This window comes from Olea europaea, unplaced genomic scaffold, assembly GCF_002742605.1.
Source record: "Olea europaea var. sylvestris unplaced genomic scaffold, O_europaea_v1 scaffold1235, whole genome shotgun sequence".
NCBI classification, from domain to species: Eukaryota; Viridiplantae; Streptophyta; class Magnoliopsida; order Lamiales; family Oleaceae; genus Olea; species Olea europaea.
Genome location: NW_019229783.1, coordinates 184,567 through 212,104, shown reverse-complemented (window position 1 = coordinate 212,104; position 27,538 = coordinate 184,567). Strand labels below are relative to the sequence as shown.

Here is a 27,538-nt window from a genome sequence, read left to right as displayed (position 1 = left end):
ATACTTATCAATTTAATGGGTATGAGAAATGATTCCAATAACTTAACAACCTACTCAATCTGAATTTTCTTTACTTCTAAAAGATTGTATTGTTAAAAAGGGAGAATTGACTTGACCCCAAATATTTCATTTGTACCAATCACGGTAACTAAACATTTCAAAAACTAGCATCTGGCGTCCAATCTGACAGAATTTCATATGTTAGTTGACCAAAGGTCAAAGGCCAACCCAATTTTTGATTAATTTTTAAAGGGTAAAAAGTTCAATTTACATTTTTTATGTAAAAAATAATTAAATAAAAAAACCAAAAAAAAAAAAAAGGAAAAAGAACCCCACTCCACCCCCATTCTACATCAGAAAATCAAAAACCCACTATTAATCGTCCCACCACCACCACCACCACCACCACCGTCGGCAGAGCCCAACCAGAGCCCCTTCACGAGCCACCGCGTTTCAGCGAAGATATAGATGTAGAAAGCACTTGTTCTACCCCTTTCGTAAGTGCACCTTCCAGTCCTAGCTATGGCCCTTCTGGTTATTTCTTCAGTGCCCCAGTTAGTCCAATGCACTTCCTGTTATCCAGAGAGAAAAATAAACCTTCTGACCATGAACCCGTTTTATTGTCGTCGGATTCGAGTGAGTTTGAGTTTGAGTTTTCGTCTCGGTTTTCGCCAGATGGATCGGGTGGGTTAAGCTCCATGATTTCAGCTGATGAGTTATTTATAAATGGTCAGATCCGACCCATGAAACTGTTCACCCATGGAGAAGAAGACCAAGATGAAGAAGGTTGCACAAGAGGCAGGGATCTGAAAATGCGCAGTAATAAATACGCTCACCGTAAAGCCAGATCCATGTCGCCATTAAGAACCGCGCAGTACGAATTGCAGAGAGTGAGAAGTGTTCCTACAAATCAAGATCGAGAGAATGATTTGAAAGAAAGTGAAGGTGAATTAGTGCTCTCGAGTGAAACGACGCCGTCAGATTCAGCATCGTCGTCAAGGTCCTCATCATCCGGGAGGAACTCAAAGAAATGGATATTTTTGAAGGAACTATTGCACCGTAGTAAAAGTGAAGGTAGGGCCAATAACAAGGAGAGATTCTGGTCGTCTATTTCATTTTCTCCAGCCAAGGAGAAAAACAACCTGCCGTCGCCGGAGAATAATAAAGAAGAAAATTTAGTGGACACCCAGCGGCAGAAAAAGCAGCGCAAGGTTCCGGCGAACGGCGTGTGGAAAAGAGGAGAGCCGCCGTCAGCTCATGAATTGCATTACACTGCGAACAGGGCTCACTCGGAGGAGATGAAGAAGAAAACATTTCTGCCCTACCGGCAAGGACTTCTAGGGTGTCTTGGATTCGGGTCCAAGAGTTACGGTGCTTTGAGTGAATTTACCAGGACCCGAACTCCTCCCAGAAATAGCTGAAACTGCTAAAAAATTTCAAATTGGAGTCTATGAGAATGAGATTTTTTCTTGGTGATTTGATTATATTTTCCATGTATTATCATGTTTGCTTCTCTTGCTGGAAGCAAGATGTGATTTGTGCTTCTCTTTAGTTCATGCCATGCAATTGATAATTTTCCATGTATTATCATGTATTGATTGATACTATAACAGGTTCCAACAAATCCCACATGGGGTTTTCAGTTAAGTTAGCTGTTCGGTGCAAATTTTGTATGTAATGTTAAGTTCTGACAAGGTCTCAGATTTCACATGGCCAACATTAAATAGATAAGAATCTTGTTGTCTGGTTTGGTTTACTCTGAGAATTCTGTTGGAAGGTAAAATTATGTGCAAGGATAATAATCCTAAAATTGTACATAGGACAATTTTTTCCGGTTTGACTGGCAAGGAAAAGTAAGTGAAAAATAATAATAATAACAATAAAAAAAAGAAAAGGAAATCTTGTCAAAATGGGGGAGGTTATTTCCTTCCAAATGACTAGGAAGAAGACTGTAAACCGAAGAAGTCAATCGATTTGGGTACTTGTTGGGCCGATCAACATATGTGCATCAACATCTCTGTTGGGCCCGTATCTGGCAAGAAGATCGGCCCAATTAACTTATAGAAGAAGCCCGTTCCACATCCGTCTTTTAACATCTACAAAATGTGAGACCATCATATTCGGAGCAGATTGGCAAAGTGGTTTGGACAATCAGTGTGATAAAACTTCCACCAAACCTGGAAGGAAATCAACAAACTAATAAAAGGATTTGGATTTACGTGTAATATTATTTTATTGAAAAATGTGTGGTTGAAATTATATCAAAACACTGTTGAAGAATTTATTTTCTCCAAAGAATGAGGATCAAACAAGGCTAAAAGCCGTGTCACTGATCATATTGTGACGAATGCAGACGATCGACACAGCTTTATATAGCAATTTCACTTATTTATTCTATAATCTATCCTCATTTGTTCGTTAAAAGGTTATCGCCGAAATCCTTTCAGCGTGAGCAGGAGAAAATTCTTAGGAAGTAATACTCACTTTATTATTATTTTTTGTTGTAATGGGTGAAATATTTTCAGTTTTACAACAAATATCATAGCAGTATTAAGCTATCTATATATTTTCTTAAATCACCTTACATATTAGGGAAAATTGCAGCTGAAGTATCAAACCTTTCGTTTATTAGCAGACTTTATCCGAATCTTTCATTTGTATCACCGGAGGTACCAAACCTTTAAAAAATTCTCACCCTGAGTCCAAATTGACAGAAATCGTTAGTTTGACTGTTATTGACCAAAAATCAAAGGTCTGACCAATTGTTGACGGATTTTTAAGGGGTAACTGTGTAACTTTGAATTAAAATTAAAAATCAAAAAATAAAATAAAAAAGCAACTGTTCATCTTCTTCTCCTTGCACCCACCCCCATACCCTACCTCCCTCTGAACGCAACCAAATGAAACCTACCACCATACCTTCATCACCGCCCATCGACATAAATACCATCTATGGCTGTAGCTACTGTGGCTTCGACAACTGTCTTGAACTCCCTAAATGTGGCTGCTGCGGTGGTTGGCTCTGCTTCGGGTTTTGCTGGGGATGCTCCATCATCGCCCCACTCACTAATGTCAATGCGCCACCACTGAAATCCAGCTACCTGGCCGACTTCATCGCTGAAATATCCGCTGTCATCTCTACTGGAGTAGCCTCCAGTTGTTGTGAACTTTTTGAAGGGAGCTCCTCTCCCTCTTGCTCCATTCAAAAAACCAAAAACAACGAAATTCACTAAATAACAAACTTCTATAAGAAATCCAATAAATAAAAGTCGAATTTAAGTGTATTCTTCACAAGAATCCCCAAAATCGAATGAATTTGAAATAGAAATATCATAAAATCACTAAATTCGAACGAAACATAATTTTATTATTTCATTACTCGAAGAGCTTAGATTCAAACCAAAAATCTGTCAAAACACTATTTCATTTGTGGATACTAGTGATGGGCGTTGTGGATGCTGGCAATGGGCGATAATGAGGGTGTGGTGGTGGGTTTCTTTTGGTTAGGTTCATGGGGAGGTGGGGTATGAGGGTAGGTGCAGGGAGGAGAAGATGAACAGTTGCTTTTGATTTTTTTTTTTCTGTTTTTTAATTTTAATTCGAAGTTACACATTTGCCCCTTTAAAAATCAGTCAATAATTGGCCAGGCCTTTGATTTTTGGTGAATAACAGTCAAACTAACGGTCTCTGTCAATTTGGATTCTGGGTGCGAATTTTCTAAAGGTTTTGTACCTCCGATGGCACAAATGAAAGGTTTGGGTAAAGTCTGCTGATAAACGAAAGGTTTGGTACCTCGACTACAATTTTCCTTACATATTATTTGATAAACAATTATTCAACCTTCGATTTTTTGTTTTAATCAAAGTCTTTACTTAAACGTCAAATAAAATATTATTGAAAGCCTAAATATCAAGAATAATACTATCTAATACCAGTTTAGATGGCTATGAGCGTCCACCCATACTTCTACAATAGATTAAAATGCATCTAGAGGCCGTTTGGTACTGATTAAAAATCTGATTTTAATTTAAGTCAAAGTCAAACAATCAATATTAACCACATCTTTCATGAATCCCATAATTTTTCATCCACATATTTTAAAAACTTCTATCACAATCTACTAAAACTCTAAGGCACCGTTTGATTCAATAAAAATTTCCCTATAAAATGGAATTTAGATTCCAACTTCCACAAAAAAGGTGTTTGATAGCTTATATTTACCGTGGAATTGAATTTCTTAGATTTCTTGAAAATTGCACTTTTTATTGTTTTCAAGGAATTTGAAATGGTGAGAATTCAAATTCTAGTCTACTGTAGCATTTTAATTTTTTTCCTCTTTTTTTTTTTATTTTTGGCAATGGAAATCAATTCTAAGAATTATTGTAAAAAATTATTTCTCTTTAATTGACAATTTTCATGTAAAATAAAGTCAAACAAACACCAAAAGATAGATGATTTTCTTGAATTTTTTATTTTTTTTGTTGGCAATGAAAACAAATTTCATTCCCAATACTAGTAAAATCTATCCATTTAATTGACAATTTTCATGTAAAATAAAGTCAAACGAATACCAAAAAATACTTTTATTTTAACATTTTTCACGTGGAAAATTATACCAATCAAACACAATAATTTACAATTCTCAGAAAAACAATTTCTAGGCAATTCAATTCCCTAAAATTCATTTTCAATTCAATTCAATTCTATCTTTGCAATCAAATGGACCCTAATTTAAATCCCTACCAAACACCCTCTTAAATTTATTGAACATTTCAAAATAAACCTAATTTTCACCTAAGATAGCAATAATCACCATTGGTGCTATTTAGCCCCCGTTTGAGCCCCATTATTTCTCATTACGTTAAATTAAAATTTTCTTTCTCATACTTTTAACCGCATAATTTTCAATAAAATAATATTACACGTAAATAATTTTTTTTTTCAAACACTCATTTTTCAAAAAAAATAATATTATTTATCCCATTATAATGCCAAATAATAGAGTTCAAACACACCCTTAATTTTAATATTACTCAAACACCACCTACCTCGAATAATTAATGTGGACCGTGCAAACAAAATTTACATGTCGAGGTCTATATGGGCCAGCATCACGGACTGACCCATTTCAATTATCAATATTCAGTAGCCTATGATAAAAAATATTATCCAGGTTGGGGTATGATCAGCATTATCATCATTTATCCTCATAAAAATCTCATTCAACTGTGTAAATATTTCACAATGATACAAGAGATATAAGATAATTAATTTTAATTTTATATTGTTTAAAAACTACTAGTTGCAGTTGACAAAGTGAATTGACACTCATTGATGGTCTAGAAATATCGAGCAATTCTGATAATATTCAATAGATATGTCAAATACATGGCATTGATTGCTAACAGTTTGTATGAAAAGAAACAGAATCAATGCAAAGTTTAAGAATGTTCATTGGAATAAACCTAGAAGCACTAGCAGAAAGTTATCTTTTTCACTAAATATTGTCTAATAAGACAACATTCCATTGGAAGATATTCTCGGTAGTTGTAATTCTAGAATAGGAGCGCCGTGACACATGCTTAACGTCTTCTCACAGATGGGTAAAAGTACTAGATCAAATCAGTCAATTTGGTTCAATTTTACTTAAACTCAATTCATCAAAGTTTCTAGCTATATCTTGTAATGACATTGATATTTCTCGTCACAATCAATCAGTCCGATAAAGTTTGACATTTTGTATATCCATTAATGAAAAAACACAAAATTTGACTATAGAATTCAAAAAAATAGAACGATAAAAGATATGTGCACAGATCGCCAAAATTTTGACTAAATGATTCAAAAAAATAGAACGATAAAAGATATGTGCACAGATCGCGAAAACCATCGCATCTTTATTTCTCTAAACACAAAGGAAACTTTTTATACAGGACAGTGAATTATCAACAATAAACACACTTATCTTTCGTTAGTTTTTATATAGAATTTAAGACAATTAACACCCATTAACTGCTTGGGTCTACAAAAATCGAAAACAAAGGCCAATTAGCCAAGATAACCAACCCAAAATGTCTGCACTTCCGTCCACTAATTCAACTTGCACATATTTTATTTGCCGTCGAATGCATGCTCCCCAACTGCATTCGTCCATGTCAATACGCTGCCTTATTTCCATTCCAGGGTTAGTTTTGTGTTAATCCACCTTTTTCTAGAAGGAGTCGAATGGTAAGCAGATAATTACAAAATAAAAGCCTGTTTGGGCCCCATTTTTTACCAAAAAAATTGATTTTTTGACCGTTATTTCACTATTCCAGCCGTCATATTTGACTTCTTCTCTCACAGGTGGATCCCACTTTTCTCCGAACGATCAAAAAATCAAATCTCAAAATCACTCCCAAACAGGTTCTAAATGTCTTTTGATAGCCAACAAGTTGAAACACAATATTATTACAATAATAACGCAATTATTATAATAGAAGCACATCACTCGTTGTCAAATTCGCAAACAAGTTATTGACACATAAGAAAGCTTTTGGTTAATTTTAAACATCACCGTTTTACTTATTTTTTATTTTTATTTATTTATTTATTTTTTTTGCAAAAGTAGGTTTTTGTATTGTTTTGAAAAAGTAGAATTTTTATTTTTTAATTAGCTTTTTCGCTAATATTAAAATATAGAAATAGAAAAAGGGCGAACAGGGTTTAGCAGAGGACGAGAAAGTGTGAAACCCTTGGTTGGACCTGGACCCATAACCCAGTATAAAAGGAGAGCGACTTGTGTTTGAAACGAGGAAGGGGCATTCTCTATATTCGCTCGGACATTTAAACGGACCTCTGGTGTGCCGCAAAAATCTACACGGAGGCATATAATTTGCAAAGATAAAGTCGAAGTAATTAAAGATGAAGTACGTTTTGGTTACCGGTGGTGTTGTGAGCGGGCTCGGAAAAGGTGTCACCGCCAGCAGCGTCGGAGTTGTTCTCAAAGCTTGTGGCCTTCGTGTTACATCTATTAAAATTGGTCAGTTTTTCTACGGGTGGTTATTATTTTAGATTTGTGACTTGACGATGAGTTAATTGCTGATTCATTTTTGCTGCGATCTGGTGGTGTGTTGCCATTTGTTTGAAAAGAGTGCTATAGTTTTTACTTATGTTTTCTGGGTTTACTTGGAATTTAGCTTAGTGTTTGGTGTGATTTATCTTCCTCTCATGCTTTTTATTTATTTTTAGCATGGGTGATTTTTAATTTTTGATCAAATGGTAATTTGCATATGTTGCATCCATATGAATATTCTGTATCGTACATACATTAGCTATTTCTGTATTTTTTTGGTCCTTTAATTACGAATTTGGTTACATGCTTGGTGTTTGAGGTATTTATGTTCTTCTCTCTTGACAGATCCTTACTTGAATACTGATGCTGGTACCATGTCTCCATTTGAGCATGGGGAGGTTTTCGTTCTGGATGATGGCGGAGAGGTTACCTCATCCTTCTCTTCACTCATTCGGAATATCATAGGTTTTAGGTTTCAGTTGTTTCAATGATCTGAAGAATGCTGCAAGCACCAAATTTAATCTGAAAATAGTTATTTTATTTCTCTTTCTTCGTCAAATAGTTATATAATGCAATCACTTCATTATATTTCATCTGCTTACTCTCATTATATTATGTTCTCTCTCAAAACTACGTACTAGATATCTCGCGAGTTTGACTTCTTCACATTATCATGTTTAGACAGACAAATATTCTCTGCCATCTATTATAGGAGTCAAAGTAAAAACATGCTCGTAATCATTAGCTATTCTGATAATAGTCGACTTTTGTTGCCCTCAATTTGCATCAGAGTGGAAGTGTATTTTGCGTGCAAATTGAATGTGTAACTTTCTTTCGAGCTCCCAGTATCCTTTTCTTCTCAGTTTATTGTCAATGAAAATACCTTGACTAATTGTATTAAATTTGATTTCCATTTTGAAATTCTGGAATCTGATGCAGGCATGAAGCCTGTAAATTGGCATCTCTTACTCCTGTGGAATATTCATATCTCTAATGATTATGTTATATTCTCCCAGTTGTTTATTAACAATCTCTAATGCTTGTTGTTCTCTGAAATTTCCTGCTTATTTCACCTTCAAAATTATTATCTCATAATTCTATTTCTACTGCATTGTTTTAATAGGTAGATCTAGACTTGGGTAACTATGAGCGATTTTTGGACGTGACACTTACGAGAGAGAACAATATTACAACAGGAAAGATATATCAGGTGCCTGTAAAGCTAATTTGACTGCTTGAGATATGGTTTTATGCTTATATTAAACTTACCCTGTTTTTCATTTGTCAGTCTGTTCTTGAAAAGGAACGGAAAGGCGATTATCTTGGGAAGACTGTGCAGGTTGTGCTATATTCATTAGTAATTTAGCATTTGGTACATCTGAAATTAGAGAAGAGAGTGAGTACTTATTCTTGTTATTTGTTCTGCATTCCTGATTTAACTGCAGGTAGTCCCCCACATCACCGATGCCATCAAGAATTGGATTGAATCAGTCTCTGTTATTCCCGTGGATGGGACAGATGGGCCTGCAGATGTTTGTGTCATAGAACTGGGAGGGACTGTAGGTACAACTCTTTCTGGATGAAAGAAATTCTCTCACCGAAACTTTAAACATTTCTCTTTTTTTTTTTTTGTCTATCTGTTTTTTCCTGCACAATAATCCAAGAAATGTTTTCCCTAGGCGATATTGAGTCAATGCCATTCATTGAAGCTCTGAGACAATTGTTCTTCTCAGTTGGTAAATTTGCATTATTTGCTGAATTTTTCAATGGCTTGTTCAAAACATGTACAAATGTTTTGCATGCCTATTTTTTAAAATTTTGTGAGATTATTATTAGTTTTTGTACTGATCTCCTTTTATTTTGGCGCACAGGACAAGATCATTTCTGTCTGATTCATGTCAGTCTTATTCCCGTTCTTGGCGTTGTGGGTGAGCAAGTAATACTCTATGCCTCTTGGTTGTAAGCTTTAGTATCTGTTTGAATGATCAAAATACTGATGTTCCAGGATACAAATTTATCTTCCATCATCTTCCTTTTGAACTTAAATTGTATCTCTGTGTATGCATGTTTGCAGAAAACAAAGCCCACGCAGCATAGTGTGCGAGAATTGAGAGCATTAGGTTTGACTCCTCATTTTCTGGCATGTCGTTCTGCTCAGGTGTGGATGCATTACTCTTTTGCTCTGAATAAATTTATAGACAAGTTGAATAGGATATTGCATTTCATGCACCTCACCTAGATAGATTGGATTTGTTTTGCTCACACATCTTTTCTTGTTAAATATTATTATAGAAATATATGGTTAGGGCTTGAGTTGTTGTGCAGCAACACTCTAATTATGGTATCGACATTCTGGTTTCAGTAATGTGGACTGTGGTTGGTATGCATTAAATATGCATGTCTCATCAACATTATTGACCTCTAATGTGGTCTTGACGTCATGTGTGTTTGTTGCAGCCGTTGTTGGAGAATACAAAGCAGAAATTGTCACAGTTTTGCCATGTCCCTGTAAGTTGTCATTCATAATACTTGTTGTAGGACTTTTCAAATTGGACACTCTCTCCTTTTATTCTTTTGTAATGGTTTTTTGCTATCGCAGGTTGGAAATATTCTTAATATCCATGACGTTCCAAACATTTGGCACGTTCCTCTTCTGCTCCGGGTGGGTAATATTCTGTTGAGGGCTTGGCACTAACCTACGTTTTGCACTATTAAGATATTCATCCCTGATTTCTGATGTTCTTTTGTCCAGAACCAAAATGCACATGATGCCATTCTAAAACATTTAGACTTATCGAGGTAAGTTCTTATCAGAGTATTTTAGCCTCTTACATGCAGTTTCACCTGCTGTTACTGTTAACCTTTGAGTCAAACAAAATAGAGACGATCTTAAATTTGGATCCTGTATTCTGTGTGCAGTAAGATATTTCACTATAAATGTTCTAATCCAATCACATATATCGTGTGTACAAATTTAAAATGATCTAGCTTAACCATATCTTCTAGGCTTGTATTTCTCACATTTATCGACGCTCGTTGCAGTGTTGCGAAGCCTCCTAACTTGCAAGAATGGACCAAGAGAGCTGAGACGTTTGACAGCCTCACTAACTCTGTTAGTAGAAATTACCTTCAAGTCACATTTTTCACTGAATTTATCCTGACATTGGATGAAAGAAATGATTGCTAATGCAGGTAAGAATTGCAATGGTGGGAAAGTACGTTGGGATGTCTGATTCTTATTTGTCCGTTGTCAAGGTGTGACTATATTATTTAACTCCAACCGTCATTAAGCCAATGTCTTTATTTGCTCAAATCAGAATTTATTGTTTTGCTCTGTTCCATTTGCAGGCCCTCCTGCATGCATGCATTGCGTGTTCATCGAAGCCAATGATTGACTGGATTGCAGCTTCAGATCTAGAAGATGATAGTGCAAATTTGGTACGGAATTCAACAGTCCCATTATGTAACCATTTTTATCTGCGTGTTTTTCATTTGTGCCTGATTGTACTCATGCTATTTATGCTCCAGACACCTGAAGCTCATGCAGCTGCATGGAAAACTCTAGAGGTAATCACTACACACTGCATTTTTTGTCATCATCATTCTTTTATCCCCAAGGTAATTATGTCAGAAACCATAGTTTATTAGCTGTGCTGAGATTTGTAATCTGCGATATGCATATAACTAGTTTCTCGATTTCTTGAACTCTTCGAATTTTTTGGGGCTTCTAATAAGTATCAGTAAACTTATGGCCATAGTGTTATTCCCTTCTGTTTGTTGATGTTGAAGTTGTGGTTGTAGTGTGCTAGATATGTCATCATGGTACATATTTTCTCTGTTGCCATGAAAGGAATGGCATTTTACTGAATCACGACGATTGTCATTATTATATTTGTCAATGTGCCAATATTTCTCCTACTCCTACCTGCTCCATTGTGGAGTCTCCTGTGGCAAAAGTTTCGGCTCCTTCATTGTGGGTTTCCTTTTTCTGTCCTAGCTACATGTTGTCGAGTAGCATGATGATCCTAAATTTGTGAACTGGCTGAAAATTGTGTTGATACCAAAAGAAATCATGTTTTCAGAATGCTGCATGTGTTTTGGTTCCTGGTGGGTTTGGAGATCGTGGTGTGAAAGGGATGATATTGGCCGCAAAATATGCGAGAGAAAATAAAGTTCCCTATCTTGGGATTTGCTTGGGGATGCAGATATCTGTGATTGAGATCGCGAGATCTGTAAGTAATTTCTTTTTATAATCATGGACTTGTTCTTGTTTTTTATGATCAAGGACTACCCACTTCCACGCTATGCAGGTTTTGGGCTTGGAAAGGGCAAACAGTACTGAGTTTGATGATAAGACTCCCGATCCTGTCGTAATTTTTATGCCAGAGGTAGTTACTTCATTTTATAGTTTGAAGGGATATTCTTTAAATCAAATGACAAATGTATTATCTTTTCTATATGTGCCCCCAGGGTTCAAAAACACATATGGGAAGCACAATGAGACTTGGTTGTCGAAGAACGTTATTTCAGAATCCAGATTGTATCACAGCAAAGCTGTAAGAAATAAGCTGCATCATTCCATTTAAAATGTTGCAATGCCCTAAGAGTTTAAGCATTAAACAAGAATGCCACTTACAGAACCACAAAATACTTGTTCGTCTCCTCTTGACAATTAGTTGAATGGACTGATATGGCAAGTTCATAATTGATAACAAATTTTATGAAAGTTTCATCTCTGATTGCTTCTCTTGCAAACAATATGATCTTCAAATTTTCAAGTGTTAATATTAACACCACCTGAATTGCAAATTAGTTTGAGTACTTCGATTGAAGCTTCAAGTTCTGGTGATTATTTCTTTTGATTAGCTGCAATAAAAGAATTATCTGTTCTCTCCTTGGTTCAGGCATGTACTTCTTTTACTTACAGCTTTGTGAAAGTTCTGCATGATAGTTTAAATTATATTCTTTCCAGAACTGGAGTTTTGAAGAGATTATCACCTTTGTATTCTGCAAATAGAACCTGTTTGATCCCACAATATTTTTTTGTTCATAAACTATTCTAACAATCTCTCTCTAAAGGTATCACAATTCGGATTACGTGGATGAACGACATCGACATAGATACGAGGTTAATTGATATTACTTAACAGTCACTATTTGATAGACATTTTATTATCAAGAAAACTACATACTTCCTCATCAATTGTTGCAGGTGAACCCGGAGATGGTTAGCATTTTAGAAGAATCTGGCTTGAAATTTGTTGGGAAGGATGAAAGTGGGAAGCGAATGGAGGTTATCTATCTTTAACTTATTTTTTGTTGTAGAATTAATTGTCTTATTTATTTAAGGTTTGCTTATGCTCGCGTGCCTAAAATGCTAATTTATCAGTAGCATAGTAACCCAATCTTTTTCATTGATTTGTGCAGTTACATGTTGAGGTTTCATGATGCTGAATTTCTTCCTCTTTACATCTAATCACTCCTATTTCTGCAGATTTTGGAGCTTCCAGACCATCCTTTTTACGTTGGAGTGCAGTTTCATCCGGAATTCAAGTCCCGGCCAGGGAGACCCTCAGCTCTTTTTCTAGGTAAAATCAGTTATAAATTTCTTGCAAAATCACTTTACATGAAAAGTGCAAATGAGGGGGTTACTACGATGGCTGTATGCTGGCTCTTGGTTGATTTGTTGTTTCAGACAAACGTCAAGATATAATTTGATAGCTGTAGAACCACCTGAATTGGTTGTTTCATGTCTTCAGCAAATGTTACTGCCTATTTTTCTACAATTTTTACCACTGAATTAGAATTTGATTGTTTGTTGTCTTACATTGTGGTACACGTTGCTTTTCATTGGAGTTTTTGATTGACTAGATTTCGATTACCTTCTGGGCAAGGTTCATGAACTGATACCAAAGAGGTTCTAATAGTGAATGCTACTTTTTTAGGTTTTATATTGGCAGCAACTGGACAGCTAGAAGTGTATCTCAGGAATCCTCAGAATGGAAGCTTGTAGGTGGTGGAACTCATAATGAGTCCATCATTCCTAGGTTATAAAGGTACTTCAATTTATCAAATTATTTATTTATTTTTTCCCCTTTGCATGATTAAATTCATTAACTCCTGATTAAATTCATTAACTCCTCTTTTTGGGGTTTTGCGTGGAGGGTAAGCAAATCTAACCAAGAAAAACAGTAGGTTAAGGCTTAGTCTGATTTACTTAATAAGTTTGAGATTGAGGTTGAGCTTGGTTAAATTCCTGACTGGTCAATCTTAAGCTGTCCGTAGATCAAGCTGAACATGAATTGAGCTAGAGTAACTCCATACTTTTCTATACAGTTTTATTGCCTTTATATTTTGTCCATCAATCTTGAGCCATGGACAAGCAATCCAACGCGTTCAAGCATGCTTGTCTGCATTTTCTAATTAAGGGTATTTCGCCCTTTTATCCTCAGATGCATATATCCCTATGGAATGGAAGACCTCTTGTTTCATAGTGCTTGTAGTTTTTACTAGATCATCTGGCCGGCATTTTCTTGCTGTCTCTGTGGGCCTCAGACCTGAATTATCTAATATATCTATCAATGGGTTTTTGGTATATAAGTGCAACGCTTAGCTTCTCAAGCTCCCGATCCTATTTTGCCTTGTGGATATCTGGGACTCTGTTGTTACTCTCTTAAGTTGGACTACAATTGCATGTTGGTCTAAACTAGTTAGTTAGCCACTTCAAAATATGGAACGGCTTTGCCATGTATTAGTCCGAACCCCTCAGACCAATCTTCACCTCAGTTTTTAGAAGCACCTTTCATCATCTTCTGATCCACCATTATTAATCTATAGATAACTAAACATGGGCCAATTTAAGCAGAGTGAACGTTCAGGGTTGCATTTTCATTTTGATTGTGTGTTCTTTATCAATAGGTAAAGGAAAATTTGTATCTAAAAGAGCTTTAATTGGGTGCAGTGGATGCAGGACAACAGTTAGTTACTTTCACGGGATGAAACTAAATTCTTGGTGTTGTACAATCATCAGATCTCTATGATCATCTCCTGTATTGAACGACACCCTTTGAACTAGAAGCAGATTGCGATTCTGTTTTGTGGCGAGTTTTTATTCATGAAATGGTGACCTGTTTTCACGCCAATTGTAAGAATACATCAATGGGACAAAGTCCCTGAGTGCTTTTATGAATGTACTAACCCTGGTTGCCACAAGCAGAGTTTTCTAGTAATTGACCAAAATGTTCGTAAACGATCGGATATTTGGAATTTGGGTTTTCTATTCTTTTAAGGACTCTGGAAATAAATATGGATGTACCCAGTGAAATTTTTTTATGCCTTTTTTTGTACCCTCTGTTTCTGACTAGGGGGGTTCGAACACCCCTTTCTAATTTTTCAACAAACTAGGTGTGAAATTTTATTCAGTTTGATAATTAAACAGGTAAAAACCTTGACAATTGCACTAAAAGGAGGGGGCAAACTGAAAATTACGTCAAATCACAAATTTGGGGAAAATTGATAATCTGTTTCACAAATTGGAAAACACGTTGCAAAAACAAATCAGCAAGAAGATTTTCGTCAAATCACCGTTCTTGTAAGCAAAATTGTAATCCACGAGCGGTGAGAATGTGCCCTAATTTATTTTATTCTCCTAAATCCATTAAATTTCAAAATCCGAGCCTTCGTATCTAATTTTTACCCTTTATATCAACGAAATTTGAGGTAGCATCAAAATTGTGGAACTCATAATGAGTCCATCATTCCTAGGTTATAAAGGTACTTCAATTTATCAAATTATTTATTTATTTTTTCCCCTTTGCATGATTAAATTCATTAACTCCTGATTAAATTCATTAACTCCTCTTTTTGGGGTTTTGCGTGGAGGGTAAGCAAATCTAACCAAGAAAAACAGTAGGTTAAGGCTTAGTCTGATTTACTTAATAAGTTTGAGATTGAGGTTGAGCTTGGTTAAATTCCTGACTGGTCAATCTTAAGCTGTCCGTAGATCAAGCTGAACATGAATTGAGCTAGAGTAACTCCATACTTTTCTATACAGTTTTATTGCCTTTATATTTTGTCCATCAATCTTGAGCCATGGACAAGCAATCCAACGCGTTCAAGCATGCTTGTCTGCATTTTCTAATTAAGGGTATTTCGCCCTTTTATCCTCAGATGCATATATCCCTATGGAATGGAAGACCTCTTGTTTCATAGTGCTTGTAGTTTTTACTAGATCATCTGGCCGGCATTTTCTTGCTGTCTCTGTGGGCCTCAGACCTGAATTATCTAATATATCTATCAATGGGTTTTTGGTATATAAGTGCAACGCTTAGCTTCTCAAGCTCCCGATCCTATTTTGCCTTGTGGATATCTGGGACTCTGTTGTTACTCTCTTAAGTTGGACTACAATTGCATGTTGGTCTAAACTAGTTAGTTAGCCACTTCAAAATATGGAACGGCTTTGCCATGTATTAGTCCGAACCCCTCAGACCAATCTTCACCTCAGTTTTTAGAAGCACCTTTCATCATCTTCTGATCCACCATTATTAATCTATAGATAACTAAACATGGGCCAATTTAAGCAGAGTGAACGTTCAGGGTTGCATTTTCATTTTGATTGTGTGTTCTTTATCAATAGGTAAAGGAAAATTTGTATCTAAAAGAGCTTTAATTGGGTGCAGTGGATGCAGGACAACAGTTAGTTACTTTCACGGGATGAAACTAAATTCTTGGTGTTGTACAATCATCAGATCTCTATGATCATCTCCTGTATTGAACGACACCCTTTGAACTAGAAGCAGATTGCGATTCTGTTTTGTGGCGAGTTTTTATTCATGAAATGGTGACCTGTTTTCACGCCAATTGTAAGAATACATCAATGGGACAAAGTCCCTGAGTGCTTTTATGAATGTACTAACCCTGGTTGCCACAAGCAGAGTTTTCTAGTAATTGACCAAAATGTTCGTAAACGATCGGATATTTGGAATTTGGGTTTTCTATTCTTTTAAGGACTCTGGAAATAAATATGGATGTACCCAGTGAAATTTTTTTATGCCTTTTTTTGTACCCTCTGTTTCTGACTAGGGGGGTTCGAACACCCCTTTCTAATTTTTCAACAAACTAGGTGTGAAATTTTATTCAGTTTGATAATTAAACAGGTAAAAACCTTGACAATTGCACTAAAAGGAGGGGGCAAACTGAAAATTACGTCAAATCACAAATTTGGGGAAAATTGATAATCTGTTTCACAAATTGGAAAACACGTTGCAAAAACAAATCAGCAAGAAGATTTTCGTCAAATCACCGTTCTTGTAAGCAAAATTGTAATCCACGAGCGGTGAGAATGTGCCCTAATTTATTTTATTCTCCTAAATCCATTAAATTTCAAAATCCGAGCCTTCGTATCTAATTTTTACCCTTTATATCAACGAAATTTGAGGTAGCATCAAAAATTTGGATAGTTTCTAGTTGAAATGTGTTTTAGGTTAAAAGTTCAAGAATTGTATTGTCGACCAAGTTGCAATAGATGCGGGAAATCTCCATTAAACATAGAGACAATAATTTTTTTGGATCTTGGTGCCACTTTGTAAAGGAAACCAATTGCACACCAAAATACGTAACTTGGGGACTTCCGTGCCAAAAAACAAAAGTAAGATATTGTAGGAAGTATACTGCACGGTTTATAAAACTACATTCACTCAATTGTACATTTTTAAAATTACGGCACTCTCAAATTTAAAATAGAATTAACATTCAATTTTTTAACTAAACTTTGTCAAACTGAAGAGGCGCAGAGGGGTGTGCCCTCAAATTGACCGTTGACACAGGTGGGACTGGCCAAAAAAAGATGGCCTCGATCGTGGTGGTAACAGACACCGACGGCGGAGACCGCACTCCTCTACTTCAGAACTCACAACCTGAGGATTCGCGGGGAGATGTGACGGTCAGAGACGGAGAAACTGTCTATTCGACGGCGCCAGTGGAGGAGCTACCAGATAAATCAGAGTCTAATATTTCAACTGATCCTAAACAACGACTTGTCTCTCTCGACGTTTTCCGAGGCATCACTATCGCGGTATGTCACCTTGATTGTATTTAATAAAATTATGCTTTCATTTCATTTCGTTCTTTAATTTCAATGCACTCGATGAATTTCGGTTACTTCAGATAACTATTTCTCTATTTGTTATTAGTTCATCTTTTACTTTAGTGTTTAAAAGTTCTTTTGTAATCTCGTTTACCCTTTCGTTGGCAGCTGATGATTTTAGTTGATGATGCTGGAAAAGCTTTTCCATCGATAAACCACGCACCGTGGTTCGGAGTGACAATCGCCGACTTTGTGATGCCGTTTTTTCTCTTTGGTGTTGGTGTCTCTGTGAGTCTTGTGTTCAAGGTATTGACAATTCTCACTTGAATTCTTTTGATTCTTTATAAGGAAGGAATTTGTTAATGCTCCAACTTGTTGGAAAGAACGAGATATAAGGGAAAAGACATGATTTCCCAACATAAAGCCTTTCCTTACATCTTATTTAGTAGTTCATGTTATATTGATGGTCTTTTTGACTTCAGATTAAGAGTAGATGTCTCTAATGCTGAAGCTATTCTTGTTGTTTTAAGTCAACTGGTAAAAGCGTGTTCATGTTTTCTACACAGAAAGTACCTAACAAATCAGCAGCTACAAAGAAAGTTATATTGAGGACCATTAAGCTTTTTCTCTTGGGAGTAATTCTTCAAGGTGTGTTATATATCTTTATTGTTTCCTACAACTGGAAAATACAAACTATAAAAGGTTACACCATATGTTTGCTTGTAGTTTTTACTAGATCATCTGGCCGGCATTTTCTTGCTGTCTCTGTGGGCCTCAGACCTGAATTATCTAATATATCTATAAATGGGTTTTTGGTATATAAGTGCAATGTGTTATATATCTTTATTGTTTCCTACAACTGGAAAATACAAACTATAAAAGGTTACACCATATGTTTAGATCAGTCAAATTGTGAAACGCATATTGTGTGAAAACATGCCTTTGCCCTTAATAAGCGAAGAAAATGATTTTTCAACAGTTAGTTACTTTCACGGGATGAAACTAAATTCTTGGTGTTGTACAATCATCAGATCTCTATGATCATCTCCTGTATTGAACGACACCCTTTGAACTAGAAGCAGATTGCGATTCTGTTTTGTGGCGAGTTTTTATTCATGAAATGGTGACCTGTTTTCACGCCAATTGTAAGAATACATCAATGGGACAAAGTCCCTGAGTGCTTTTATGAATGTACTAACCCTGGTTGCCACAAGCAGAGTTTTCTAGTAATTGACCAAAATGTTCGTAAACGATCGGATATTTGGAATTTGGGTTTTCTATTCTTTTAAGGACTCTGGAAATAAATATGGATGTACCCAGTGAAATTTTTTTATGCCTTTTTTTGTACCCTCTGTTTCTGACTAGGGGGGTTCGAACACCCCTTTCTAATTTTTCAACAAACTAGGTGTGAAATTTTATTCAGTTTGATAATTAAACAGGTAAAAACCTTGACAATTGCACTAAAAGGAGGGGGCAAACTGAAAATTACGTCAAATCACAAATTTGGGGAAAATTGATAATCTGTTTCACAAATTGGAAAACACGTTGCAAAAACAAATCAGCAAGAAGATTTTCGTCAAATCACCGTTCTTGTAAGCAAAATTGTAATCCACGAGCGGTGAGAATGTGCCCTAATTTATTTTATTCTCCTAAATCCATTAAATTTCAAAATCCGAGCCTTCGTATCTAATTTTTACCCTTTATATCAACGAAATTTGAGGTAGCATCAAAAATTTGGATAGTTTCTAGTTGAAATGTGTTTTAGGTTAAAAGTTCAAGAATTGTATTGTCGACCAAGTTGCAATAGATGCGGGAAATCTCCATTAAACATAGAGACAATAATTTTTTTGGATCTTGGTGCCACTTTGTAAAGGAAACCAATTGCACACCAAAATACGTAACTTGGGGACTTCCGTGCCAAAAAACAAAAGTAAGATATTGTAGGAAGTATACTGCACGGTTTATAAAACTACATTCACTCAATTGTACATTTTTAAAATTACGGCACTCTCAAATTTAAAATAGAATTAACATTCAATTTTTTAACTAAACTTTGTCAAACTGAAGAGGCGCAGAGGGGTGTGCCCTCAAATTGACCGTTGACACAGGTGGGACTGGCCAAAAAAAGATGGCCTCGATCGTGGTGGTAACAGACACCGACGGCGGAGACCGCACTCCTCTACTTCAGAACTCACAACCTGAGGATTCGCGGGGAGATGTGACGGTCAGAGACGGAGAAACTGTCTATTCGACGGCGCCAGTGGAGGAGCTACCAGATAAATCAGAGTCTAATATTTCAACTGATCCTAAACAACGACTTGTCTCTCTCGACGTTTTCCGAGGCATCACTATCGCGGTATGTCACCTTGATTGTATTTAATAAAATTATGCTTTCATTTCATTTCGTTCTTTAATTTCAATGCACTCGATGAATTTCGGTTACTTCAGATAACTATTTCTCTATTTGTTATTAGTTCATCTTTTACTTTAGTGTTTAAAAGTTCTTTTGTAATCTCGTTTCCCCTTTCGTTGGCAGCTGATGATTTTAGTTGATGATGCTGGAAAAGCTTTTCCATCGATAAACCACGCACCGTGGTTCGGAGTGACAATCGCGGACTTTGTGATGCCGTTTTTTCTCTTTGGTGTTGGTGTCTCTGTGAGTCTTGTGTTCAAGGTATTGACAATTCTCACTTGAATTCTTTTGATTCTTTATAAGGAAGGAATTTGTTAATGCTCCAACTTGTTGGAAAGAACGAGATATAAGGGAAAAGACATGATTTCCCAACATAAAGCCTTTCCTTACATCTTATTTAGTAGTTCATGTTATATTGATGGTCTTTTTGACTTCAGATTAAGAGTAGATGTCTCTAATGCTGAAGCTATTCTTGTTGTTTTAAGTCAACTGGTAAAAGCGTGTTCATGTTTTCTACACAGAAAGTACCTAACAAATCAGCAGCTACAAAGAAAGTTATATTGAGGACCATTAAGCTTTTTCTCTTGGGAGTAATTCTTCAAGGTGTGTTATATATCTTTATTGTTTCCTACAACTGGAAAATACAAACTATAAAAGGTTACACCATATGTTTAGATCAGTCAAATTGTGAAACGCATATTGTGTGAAAACATGCCTTTGCCCTTAATAAGCGAAGAAAATGATTTGTCCTTTTAGTTACATAATTTTTTAATATTTACTAATTGTGTGCTTAGGTGGGTATTTCCACGGACGCGGCCATTTAACTTATGGGGTGGATGTGGAGAAAATACGATTGATGGGTGTGCTACAGGTATGATGACTTGCCCATCATTTTGTGGTTGTTCTTTCAGTATGAACTTATGGGCTAGTGGTGTAAACCAAATATCTTCCTCTATGTTCATAATTTTAGTTCTTTTCTTTTTCAGAGACTTGCTATTGTTGCCTGATGTCTCTTTTTATAATACCTTCTGATGAACTAGTAACTTCAGCTCTCTTTTATTTTTGCATGACCTCCTGGCTTGCTGCCTAATCATGTCAGACAATGTTTTATCCCAGAAACAGAACAGGCAAATTTTAAATGTCAAAAGTCAAACCTCTGATTATTTTTTTATTATAAAGGAATGAGTTTTATAATCTTTTATCTCAGGTTGCTATTTTGCTTGCATAGGATTCTGTAAATTGAGATTTTCTTGGGAATTTTGCCAATGCTTTTTCTTGTAGAGGATCGCAATTGGCTATCTGTTGGCTTCACTATTGGAGATTTGGCTTATTAATAATACTGTCGTTGATTCAGCAGTGGCATTTGTGAAGAGATACTCTTTCCAGTTGTGAGTATCACATAGTATTCTATTCTTCCCTGTATCTTAAGTTATTAATTGTGGAACATAGGACATTTTATCCCTTTAACTTTATTTTTATTGCTTGAATCCTTGTTGGTTTTTAAATTTAGTTATATTCACCTTTTAACTATTAATTATGATATAATGCAGGGCAGCTGGAATCTTACTAGGTTTATTATACATGATCCTGCTGTATGGCCTATATGTTCCAAACTGGACCTTTGAAGTCTCAACTCTCAGCATAACCTCCTCACTATTTGGAGTTGGTACTCAAACTGTGAGTCAAACCACATATTATTCTGGAGCATTTTTTGGGAATATTTCTGTTGATCCGTGTTTCATCAGGGTTCATGCTCGATAGAGTTTTAAGTTCAGTATTCTGAAGTCTTCTATCTGAATTATGACTATCCTTCGCTCCAATTGGCCTCTTGAACCTCATACAGTGGCCTAGTTCACATTGTGAGGAATTTGAAGCCGTAATTTCCTTAAAGCATCTCTATGTTCATTTAAAAAATGGTGGAACACACTTTAGATTCTCAGTTGATTGATTCAACCCTGGTTGCTTGGGAGTATAAAAGACTAAAAGTCTATTGGAACTTTATTTGGGCTTAGCAACAAATCCTTTGAAAATGATAGTAGGAGTATTATTTCAGAAATATGCGTAGCAACACAAGTTTGAAGCGAACTTGTTATCTGAAAATTTAATTGATTCTTTGTGCTGCTTGTTTAGTGGTTTCTGCTTGTTTTCGTCTTTTATTGCATCTACATTTCCATTGCGTTAATATGCTCCAATAAGTGATGTTGAGGAAGATGCTAGAAACCTGAACACATTATTGTATTTTAACTGATGAAATTGCTTTTCTTCATGATTCTTTCTGCACATTGATTCGCATCTATTTATTAGGTTCAATGTGGAGTGAGGAGCAGTCTCGAACCTCCTTGCAATGCGGTTGGCTTTCTTGATCGATTTCTTCTTGGTGAACATCATCTGTATCAACGTCCTGTGTACAGAAGAACAAAGGTTGCACTTTCCTCTCTTTTCTTGCACTTTTCTTTTCCTGTGTTTGGTTCTTGTACACCTTCCAGTTCTATGTGTCTTATATTTTTCATTTGTTACTTCATATTATTGTTGTGTGTGTGTTGTTGTCTACAGGAATGCAGTGTCAACTCTCCAGATTATGGACCTCTACCTCCAAATTCACCAGCGTGGTGCTTGGCTCCGTTTGACCCGGAGGGCATCTTAAGGTTAGGGAATAAACACTTCGTTTCTCCGAGTACTGTCTTTCAGGCAAGCCAGTGTGTCCATCCTGAAACTCTGCAAACTATTGAATATAGAGATCCAATACCTAAATTAGGCCTCAATCTTCTACAGTTAATGTGGTAATAAATGGATAGAAGTGAAATAGATTTCGAGAATAAAGCATGTTTTTGTAGTTCATATACTGTTGTATAGTTGCGGTCCATTAAAATCTACTACAATGGGCAAACGCTGAAAGCTAAAATTTATTGATTATGAGGCTTTTGTAGTAGGAGTAAAATGTTCTCTTGGAGGATCAATTTTCTTAATAAACAATTCTTGCTAGCATATCCAGTATATTACATAGTGATGTCACATCTGGGGAATGATATCATCCTTATAATCTTGTGTGTCAAACTAAACAGCCGGGCTCTATCTAACTGATCCACTGTTCTGAGTTTCTGGTTATTGATGGTTGTCCCCTTGATGTTTGGCTGGCTTACTGTTTGTTTCATATTGAACAATTTTCTAGCTCTATGATGGCTGCCATTACATGTTTAATCGGATTGCATTATGGGCACATTCTTGTGCATTGTAAGGTAATGTGCATTTTTTGTTGCCTGACAACATGGCTATGAACATTTGAGTTGCCTGTTGCTTTGTAAGTGTACTATAATTAAGTTTTTTATCCTGTCCTCTCCACTTTTTCCCTGCAGGACCAGATGCAGAGGGTAATTTTATGGTCAATATTGTCGCTTCCTCTATTAATCGTTGGCTATCTTTTGAATGTTGTAGGTATATTGTCCTTTCTGGAGTGTGTTTAGATTTTATATCTCCATCTGTCTCTATATTTCTTATAAATAGTAGAAACACATTTTTTATATTTTCAGGTGTTCCTTTTTCTAAACCACTATACACATTAAGCTATATGTTCATCACAGCTGGAGCATCGGGAATTTTTCTAACCATTATTTTCTACCTAGTGAGTTTATTCTTAGAATAGTTATTTCTCTTTTCTTCCACATTTTTCATGTGCTTTTTTAAAATCAATTTTCTATTTACTCATATTTAAATGGAACTACACAATCCAGGTCGATGTCAAATGTATTAGGAAGCCGATGGTAATATTTCAGTGGATGGGAATGAATGCTCTCATCATTTATGCTCTGGCTGCTAGTGACGTCTTTCCAGAAGCTCTGCAAGGTTTATACTGGCGTTCACCTGAAAACAACCTGGTACTTTTCCTAAATTTTCTATTTTTAGGCATTAGAGCCATTTTTATCTGCCTAAATAGATGGCTTTAGAAATTATTATTCAAACATAAATCCTGGAAAATCTTCATCAAATTGGTGTCGGAGTTAAACCCTTTCCCAGCTGCACACAGACTAGAGACCTTCATACTGGCGGGATAAGGGTTAACATTGAGTCCTTGGCATGCAATAAGACTCGAGAAAACTTGTTTTTATATTAAGTTTAAATATGTCAACCTCGTTGCATGGGCGAGATAAAATTGAAAGAGATTATCTCATATAAGAAAGTTGGTTATTATGCAATCTCTTTTCAAAACGAGGAAAATAGATCTTAAAGTGCAGTAGTCATGTCCAGTAGTTAATTTGTACTCTTGTAGAGGCGGACAGCCGTTGGACACAAGGGATGCGTGTTGGTTCCCTCAAAGGTCCTCTAGAACTCATTAGAGACCATGAATTGTTAATATCCTTCAATTATGCCCTTCAAATTCTATGCTTTGTCCCCTCCGTGCATGAGAGGTGCATAATACTCCTTTTTTACATTATCTAGTTAGGTGAGTTTTAAAAGAAAACCAAACTAGTTAAATTGTAGATTGAAATTTAAAGCACCTGGATTTTATCCTTTATTTCATCGGATCTGTGTTCTGTGGGCTAACTGTAAATGTAACATGGTATGTAGGTTGATTTCTCCGAAAGGCTATGGCAAACGTTGCTTCATTCTGAAAAATGGGGTACATTGGCATTTGTTATGGTTGAGATCTTATTTTGGGGTTTAGTTGCTGGTTTCCTCCACAAGAAACGCGTATATATAAAAATATAAGGTCTCTTTTAGGCAGTTTTCTTTTGAATCATTGAAGACCAAGAAAATACCAGTGGTGGTACCCTCAAGGGTATGATAACTTAATTGTTCTTCCTGGATTCTGTATGTGAATTAATTGCATTTTCTATTTTCTTATCAGTAATGAGGAGCTTGAAAATGATAACCACCTTGTTCGTAGCATTGCTTTATGGCATTTTGTTCATTATCGAATGGACAACTTAAATGGCCTCTGGATCTTCTTTATCAAGGCCAAGTATGGAACGGCTTGGGAAAAAGTGAATGGGGTAACAGATAAGAGAGAACCCTTTTTATCTTGACTTCACCAAGATAAGAGACCAGGAATAGTTTTTTTTAAGAGAAAATTGCATCATTTGTCCCCAATATATTATCCGAGTAGAAAATTGGTCCTTGCCCTTTTAGAGGATCGGGTTTTTACAAATTCTTCATCATAATTGCACAATGATCTAACAATAGAAATAGCCTAAATATTTGTTAATTATCAGCGACTTTCTTGAAAACATCCACGAATGTGACTATTAATAACCTGACTGAATTCGTGTTTCAATTTCATAGAAAGTTTTTGTATGTACAGTTGTTAGAATTAGATAGGTTTATGCGATCTTAACCAATTCTTGCGTTTCTGATTGGTTCCTCATAAGCCATGTAATCGCACGACGGGTGCCTTCCCATTGCAATGGATTCTTGGTTCCTTATCGTGGAATTTTATTACTTTGCCCATAGAATCATAATCTTCCAACTTATATTCGATTTATGAAGCGTAGCCTCCACCTATTTTCATCGAATAGGGATAACTCTTTTTTAAAAAAATAATAATAAACACTAATTAGTGGTCACAGTAAAAGAAGGTATCCAAGGATTGGCAATCACTTTAGGTATATGTTTTCTTCTTTACCAAGATAGTTTTATTCATAACTTGCTATAAAGAGTGCTTGCAAAGGGTGGCTTTCGGCCAGCAAAACTTTACTTCAAAACTCATCCATTCTACCTTTTCATTCCACCATTGTCCCCATGACGTAACCATGTAACGTGATCTTATTACGTTTTCGAGTCATTTCATTTAAAAGTTTAAGATGCTAAAATAAATAGTTTCGATTATATCTTCGACGCCCTCTTAATGTGAAAGCCTGATAAACTTTTTTCTATCTAAGCTATGAATTTTTATAAAAGTTGGACAATACGTCTCGTATTCCGGATGCCTCTATGCTTCGATACTACATTGAACTACCTACTTTAAGCTTTAAGCAAGGCATATATAAATCGAGCCAATCTCATGCCCTTTACACACCTTGTAATCTGTCGTTCTCTTCAACCCAGTCAAGAATTACAATTCCAAAAGCTATTTATATGGCCACTTCTGAACAAGAAATCAATGAATTTTCAGGTACCAGTGATAGCTGCCATTGCCACCAAAATGAAGCTCAAAAGGGCAGAGAAAAGGCTGAATCTCACATGGGGAAAGCAATTGCACACAGAGCAGTATATGGTTCAAGCCATCGAAGGGGGAGAAGTACAAGGCTCAGAAATAATAATGTCAAAACATTGCCAAGTAGGCTAAGCAAAGTTTCCATCGCTGATGAACCTGAAACTTAGCACTTAAATGTTTCCATTGCTGATGAACCTGAAAATTAGTACTGTGTTCTTGATTCTTCAAGAGCTTGAATTTGATGCAATCTCCTTCTGTAGCTTCATAAAATTTACAACGATGAAATTATATAATAAAGTTTTCGTAATCTTGCATAAGATTTAGCATATTATGTGTGTATAAATATATTTTCCTAATTTCACCTTCCTTGCATGGTACAACCCGATTTTGAACGATAAAAGATCACAGTTATCAAATGATTGAAGGCGGGGAAGACCCATTTGTGGCCTCAGTAGATCAATCAATAGTATAATCTTACTCTTCACTTCTTTGATAAGAAACCCATTTTCGAGGCCATAGAACAAGAGTTAGCAAGTTCTTCGCGCACCGAGTAATGACTCAGAAATAGCAGGGAAGTTGTTACCATCGAGAACGACAGCCACTTTTAGGCACTAGGCCCGTGTTAGTCAACTTACTAGGCCAATTCAAGGAATGGGAGGGCCGAAACATGTGTGTCGTGTTTTTCAGGCTGCTCGAGCCTAGCACCAGATTATGCACTGAGACCAGAGCTCCTAAATAAAGAACAGTACTCGCATCAAAATGGAAGTGAAAAAATCAGTTGATTAACGATTCATGATTTCGCACTACATTTCAAAGGAAATGAAATAACAGATTAAACTAGAGTTAAAAAGAGGGAGAAACAAAGCAAGAGAGGAAGAAGGTTGTTAATTTATTGTTTCAACTGCTTCTGACAGAAAGATTACACTCTTTTAAACTTGTAAATAACCATCATCACAGTTTCTTAAATACCAAATATTGTTCACACTAAATCTATCCTTCATTTATTGATCTCCGTCAACTTAATGCATAAATTTTTATTCCATAGTAGATGAGTGAAAACTGATTATTAGCTACAAAAAGAGGCCATGAAATGTGTTAGATGGAAAAAGAAGGGGTGTTTTGAAGCCTCATTTGTTGGTAAAATTGAGTGATGAACTGCTCGGTTTTGGCATCGATCATTTCATCTCCAGTGAGGGAATTGAATAATGTCACTCTCGAGTTCACAAAGGTTGGTTGCAGAAGCGTATTGGCTCATGGTATCACCTGAGAGGTAGGAAGGCGTGGGAGAGGCACCCGAGCAGATAATTTCCTCAGAAAAGGGAGAGGTGGATGGAAATGGGGGCGACGGTGGCAGTGGTCGATCATCGTCTTGGAGATGCAAAGGTCTCATTGATCCCACAAACTTCTTCCAATTTCCATTTGAAGGCTGGGTGGATTTAGTAATCTGTTTAGGTTTGTCATTGGATCGATTCTTGAACATGAGAAATGCCACCTTGACGAAGTTGAAGGCTCGTTTCTTTTGCTTCTTGATCTCATTGTTATTGTTTGCCATATCCACCTCTCTCCCTGCAAGAATATATGAATTCTTGAGTGTACTCTTTACGTCTTGAATAGACATGTATGTACTAATAACATTCCTTAAATTCACAAAAAAGGACTACCATGGCCTTAAAACTAATTGAAATGATATAAGGATCAAGGACACATGGGTGATTTCAAATGAGAAAATGTATAGGCCGGTGAATCAAACTAAAGAATAGGTGAATCTTATGGCTAGATTCAATTATTTTGATGCCACAACCCTCCAGATGTCCTTAATTTTCTCCAACCCACTGCTTC

At 36.1% G+C, this 27,538-nt stretch overlaps 3 protein-coding genes across 8 annotated transcripts; all 3 read left to right on the top strand.

Annotated features, from left to right (window-relative positions):
• The first annotated feature begins 15 nt into the window (after positions 1-15).
• LOC111374305 lies at positions 16-1,647 on the top strand. Its single transcript, XM_022996961.1, has 2 exons — positions 16-19; positions 358-1,647. The coding sequence occupies exons 1-2, from the start codon at positions 16-18 to the stop codon at positions 1,419-1,421; spliced, it is 1,068 nt and encodes a 355-aa protein (XP_022852729.1). The 3' UTR covers positions 1,422-1,647.
• A 5,064-nt stretch (positions 1,648-6,711) lies between these two features.
• Positions 6,712-14,386, top strand: LOC111374315 (CTP synthase-like). Its single transcript, XM_022996970.1, has 23 exons — positions 6,712-7,021; positions 7,400-7,479; positions 8,178-8,264; positions 8,343-8,393; positions 8,500-8,617; positions 8,734-8,790; positions 8,926-8,990; positions 9,129-9,212; positions 9,512-9,562; positions 9,654-9,716; positions 9,807-9,853; positions 10,097-10,166; positions 10,247-10,309; positions 10,403-10,492; positions 10,583-10,621; positions 11,137-11,286; positions 11,365-11,442; positions 11,525-11,610; positions 12,134-12,182; positions 12,267-12,347; positions 12,549-12,642; positions 13,000-13,110; positions 14,016-14,386. The coding sequence occupies exons 1-22, from the start codon at positions 6,904-6,906 to the stop codon at positions 13,065-13,067; spliced, it is 1,689 nt and encodes a 562-aa protein (XP_022852738.1). The 5' UTR covers positions 6,712-6,903; the 3' UTR covers positions 13,068-13,110; positions 14,016-14,386.
• A 2,413-nt stretch (positions 14,387-16,799) lies between these two features.
• On the top strand, positions 16,800-26,006 carry LOC111374313 (heparan-alpha-glucosaminide N-acetyltransferase-like). 6 transcript variants are annotated; one of them, XR_002699104.1, is made up of 14 exons: positions 19,174-19,494; positions 19,675-19,812; positions 20,073-20,154; positions 20,346-20,422; positions 20,833-20,939; positions 21,102-21,228; positions 21,856-21,972; positions 22,105-22,196; positions 22,721-22,787; positions 22,905-22,983; positions 23,079-23,170; positions 23,280-23,423; positions 24,115-24,325; positions 25,658-25,730. XR_002699104.1 is itself a non-coding variant. In XM_022996968.1 (13 exons), exons 1-13 carry the CDS (start codon positions 16,899-16,901, stop codon positions 25,829-25,831), a joined length of 1,524 nt encoding a protein of 507 aa, XP_022852736.1. In that variant the 5' UTR covers positions 16,800-16,898; the 3' UTR covers positions 25,832-26,006. The 6 variants fall into 6 exon arrangements, 3 of the variants coding, with proteins under 3 accessions (XP_022852736.1, XP_022852735.1, XP_022852737.1); XR_002699105.1 differs by lacking the exon at positions 25,658-25,730 and adding an exon at positions 24,395-24,751; XM_022996968.1 differs by lacking the exons at positions 19,174-19,494; positions 19,675-19,812; positions 20,073-20,154; positions 24,115-24,325 and adding exons at positions 16,800-17,126; positions 17,307-17,444; positions 17,705-17,786 and having other exon boundaries at positions 25,658-26,006.
• The last annotated feature ends 1,532 nt before the right edge of the window (positions 26,007-27,538 follow it).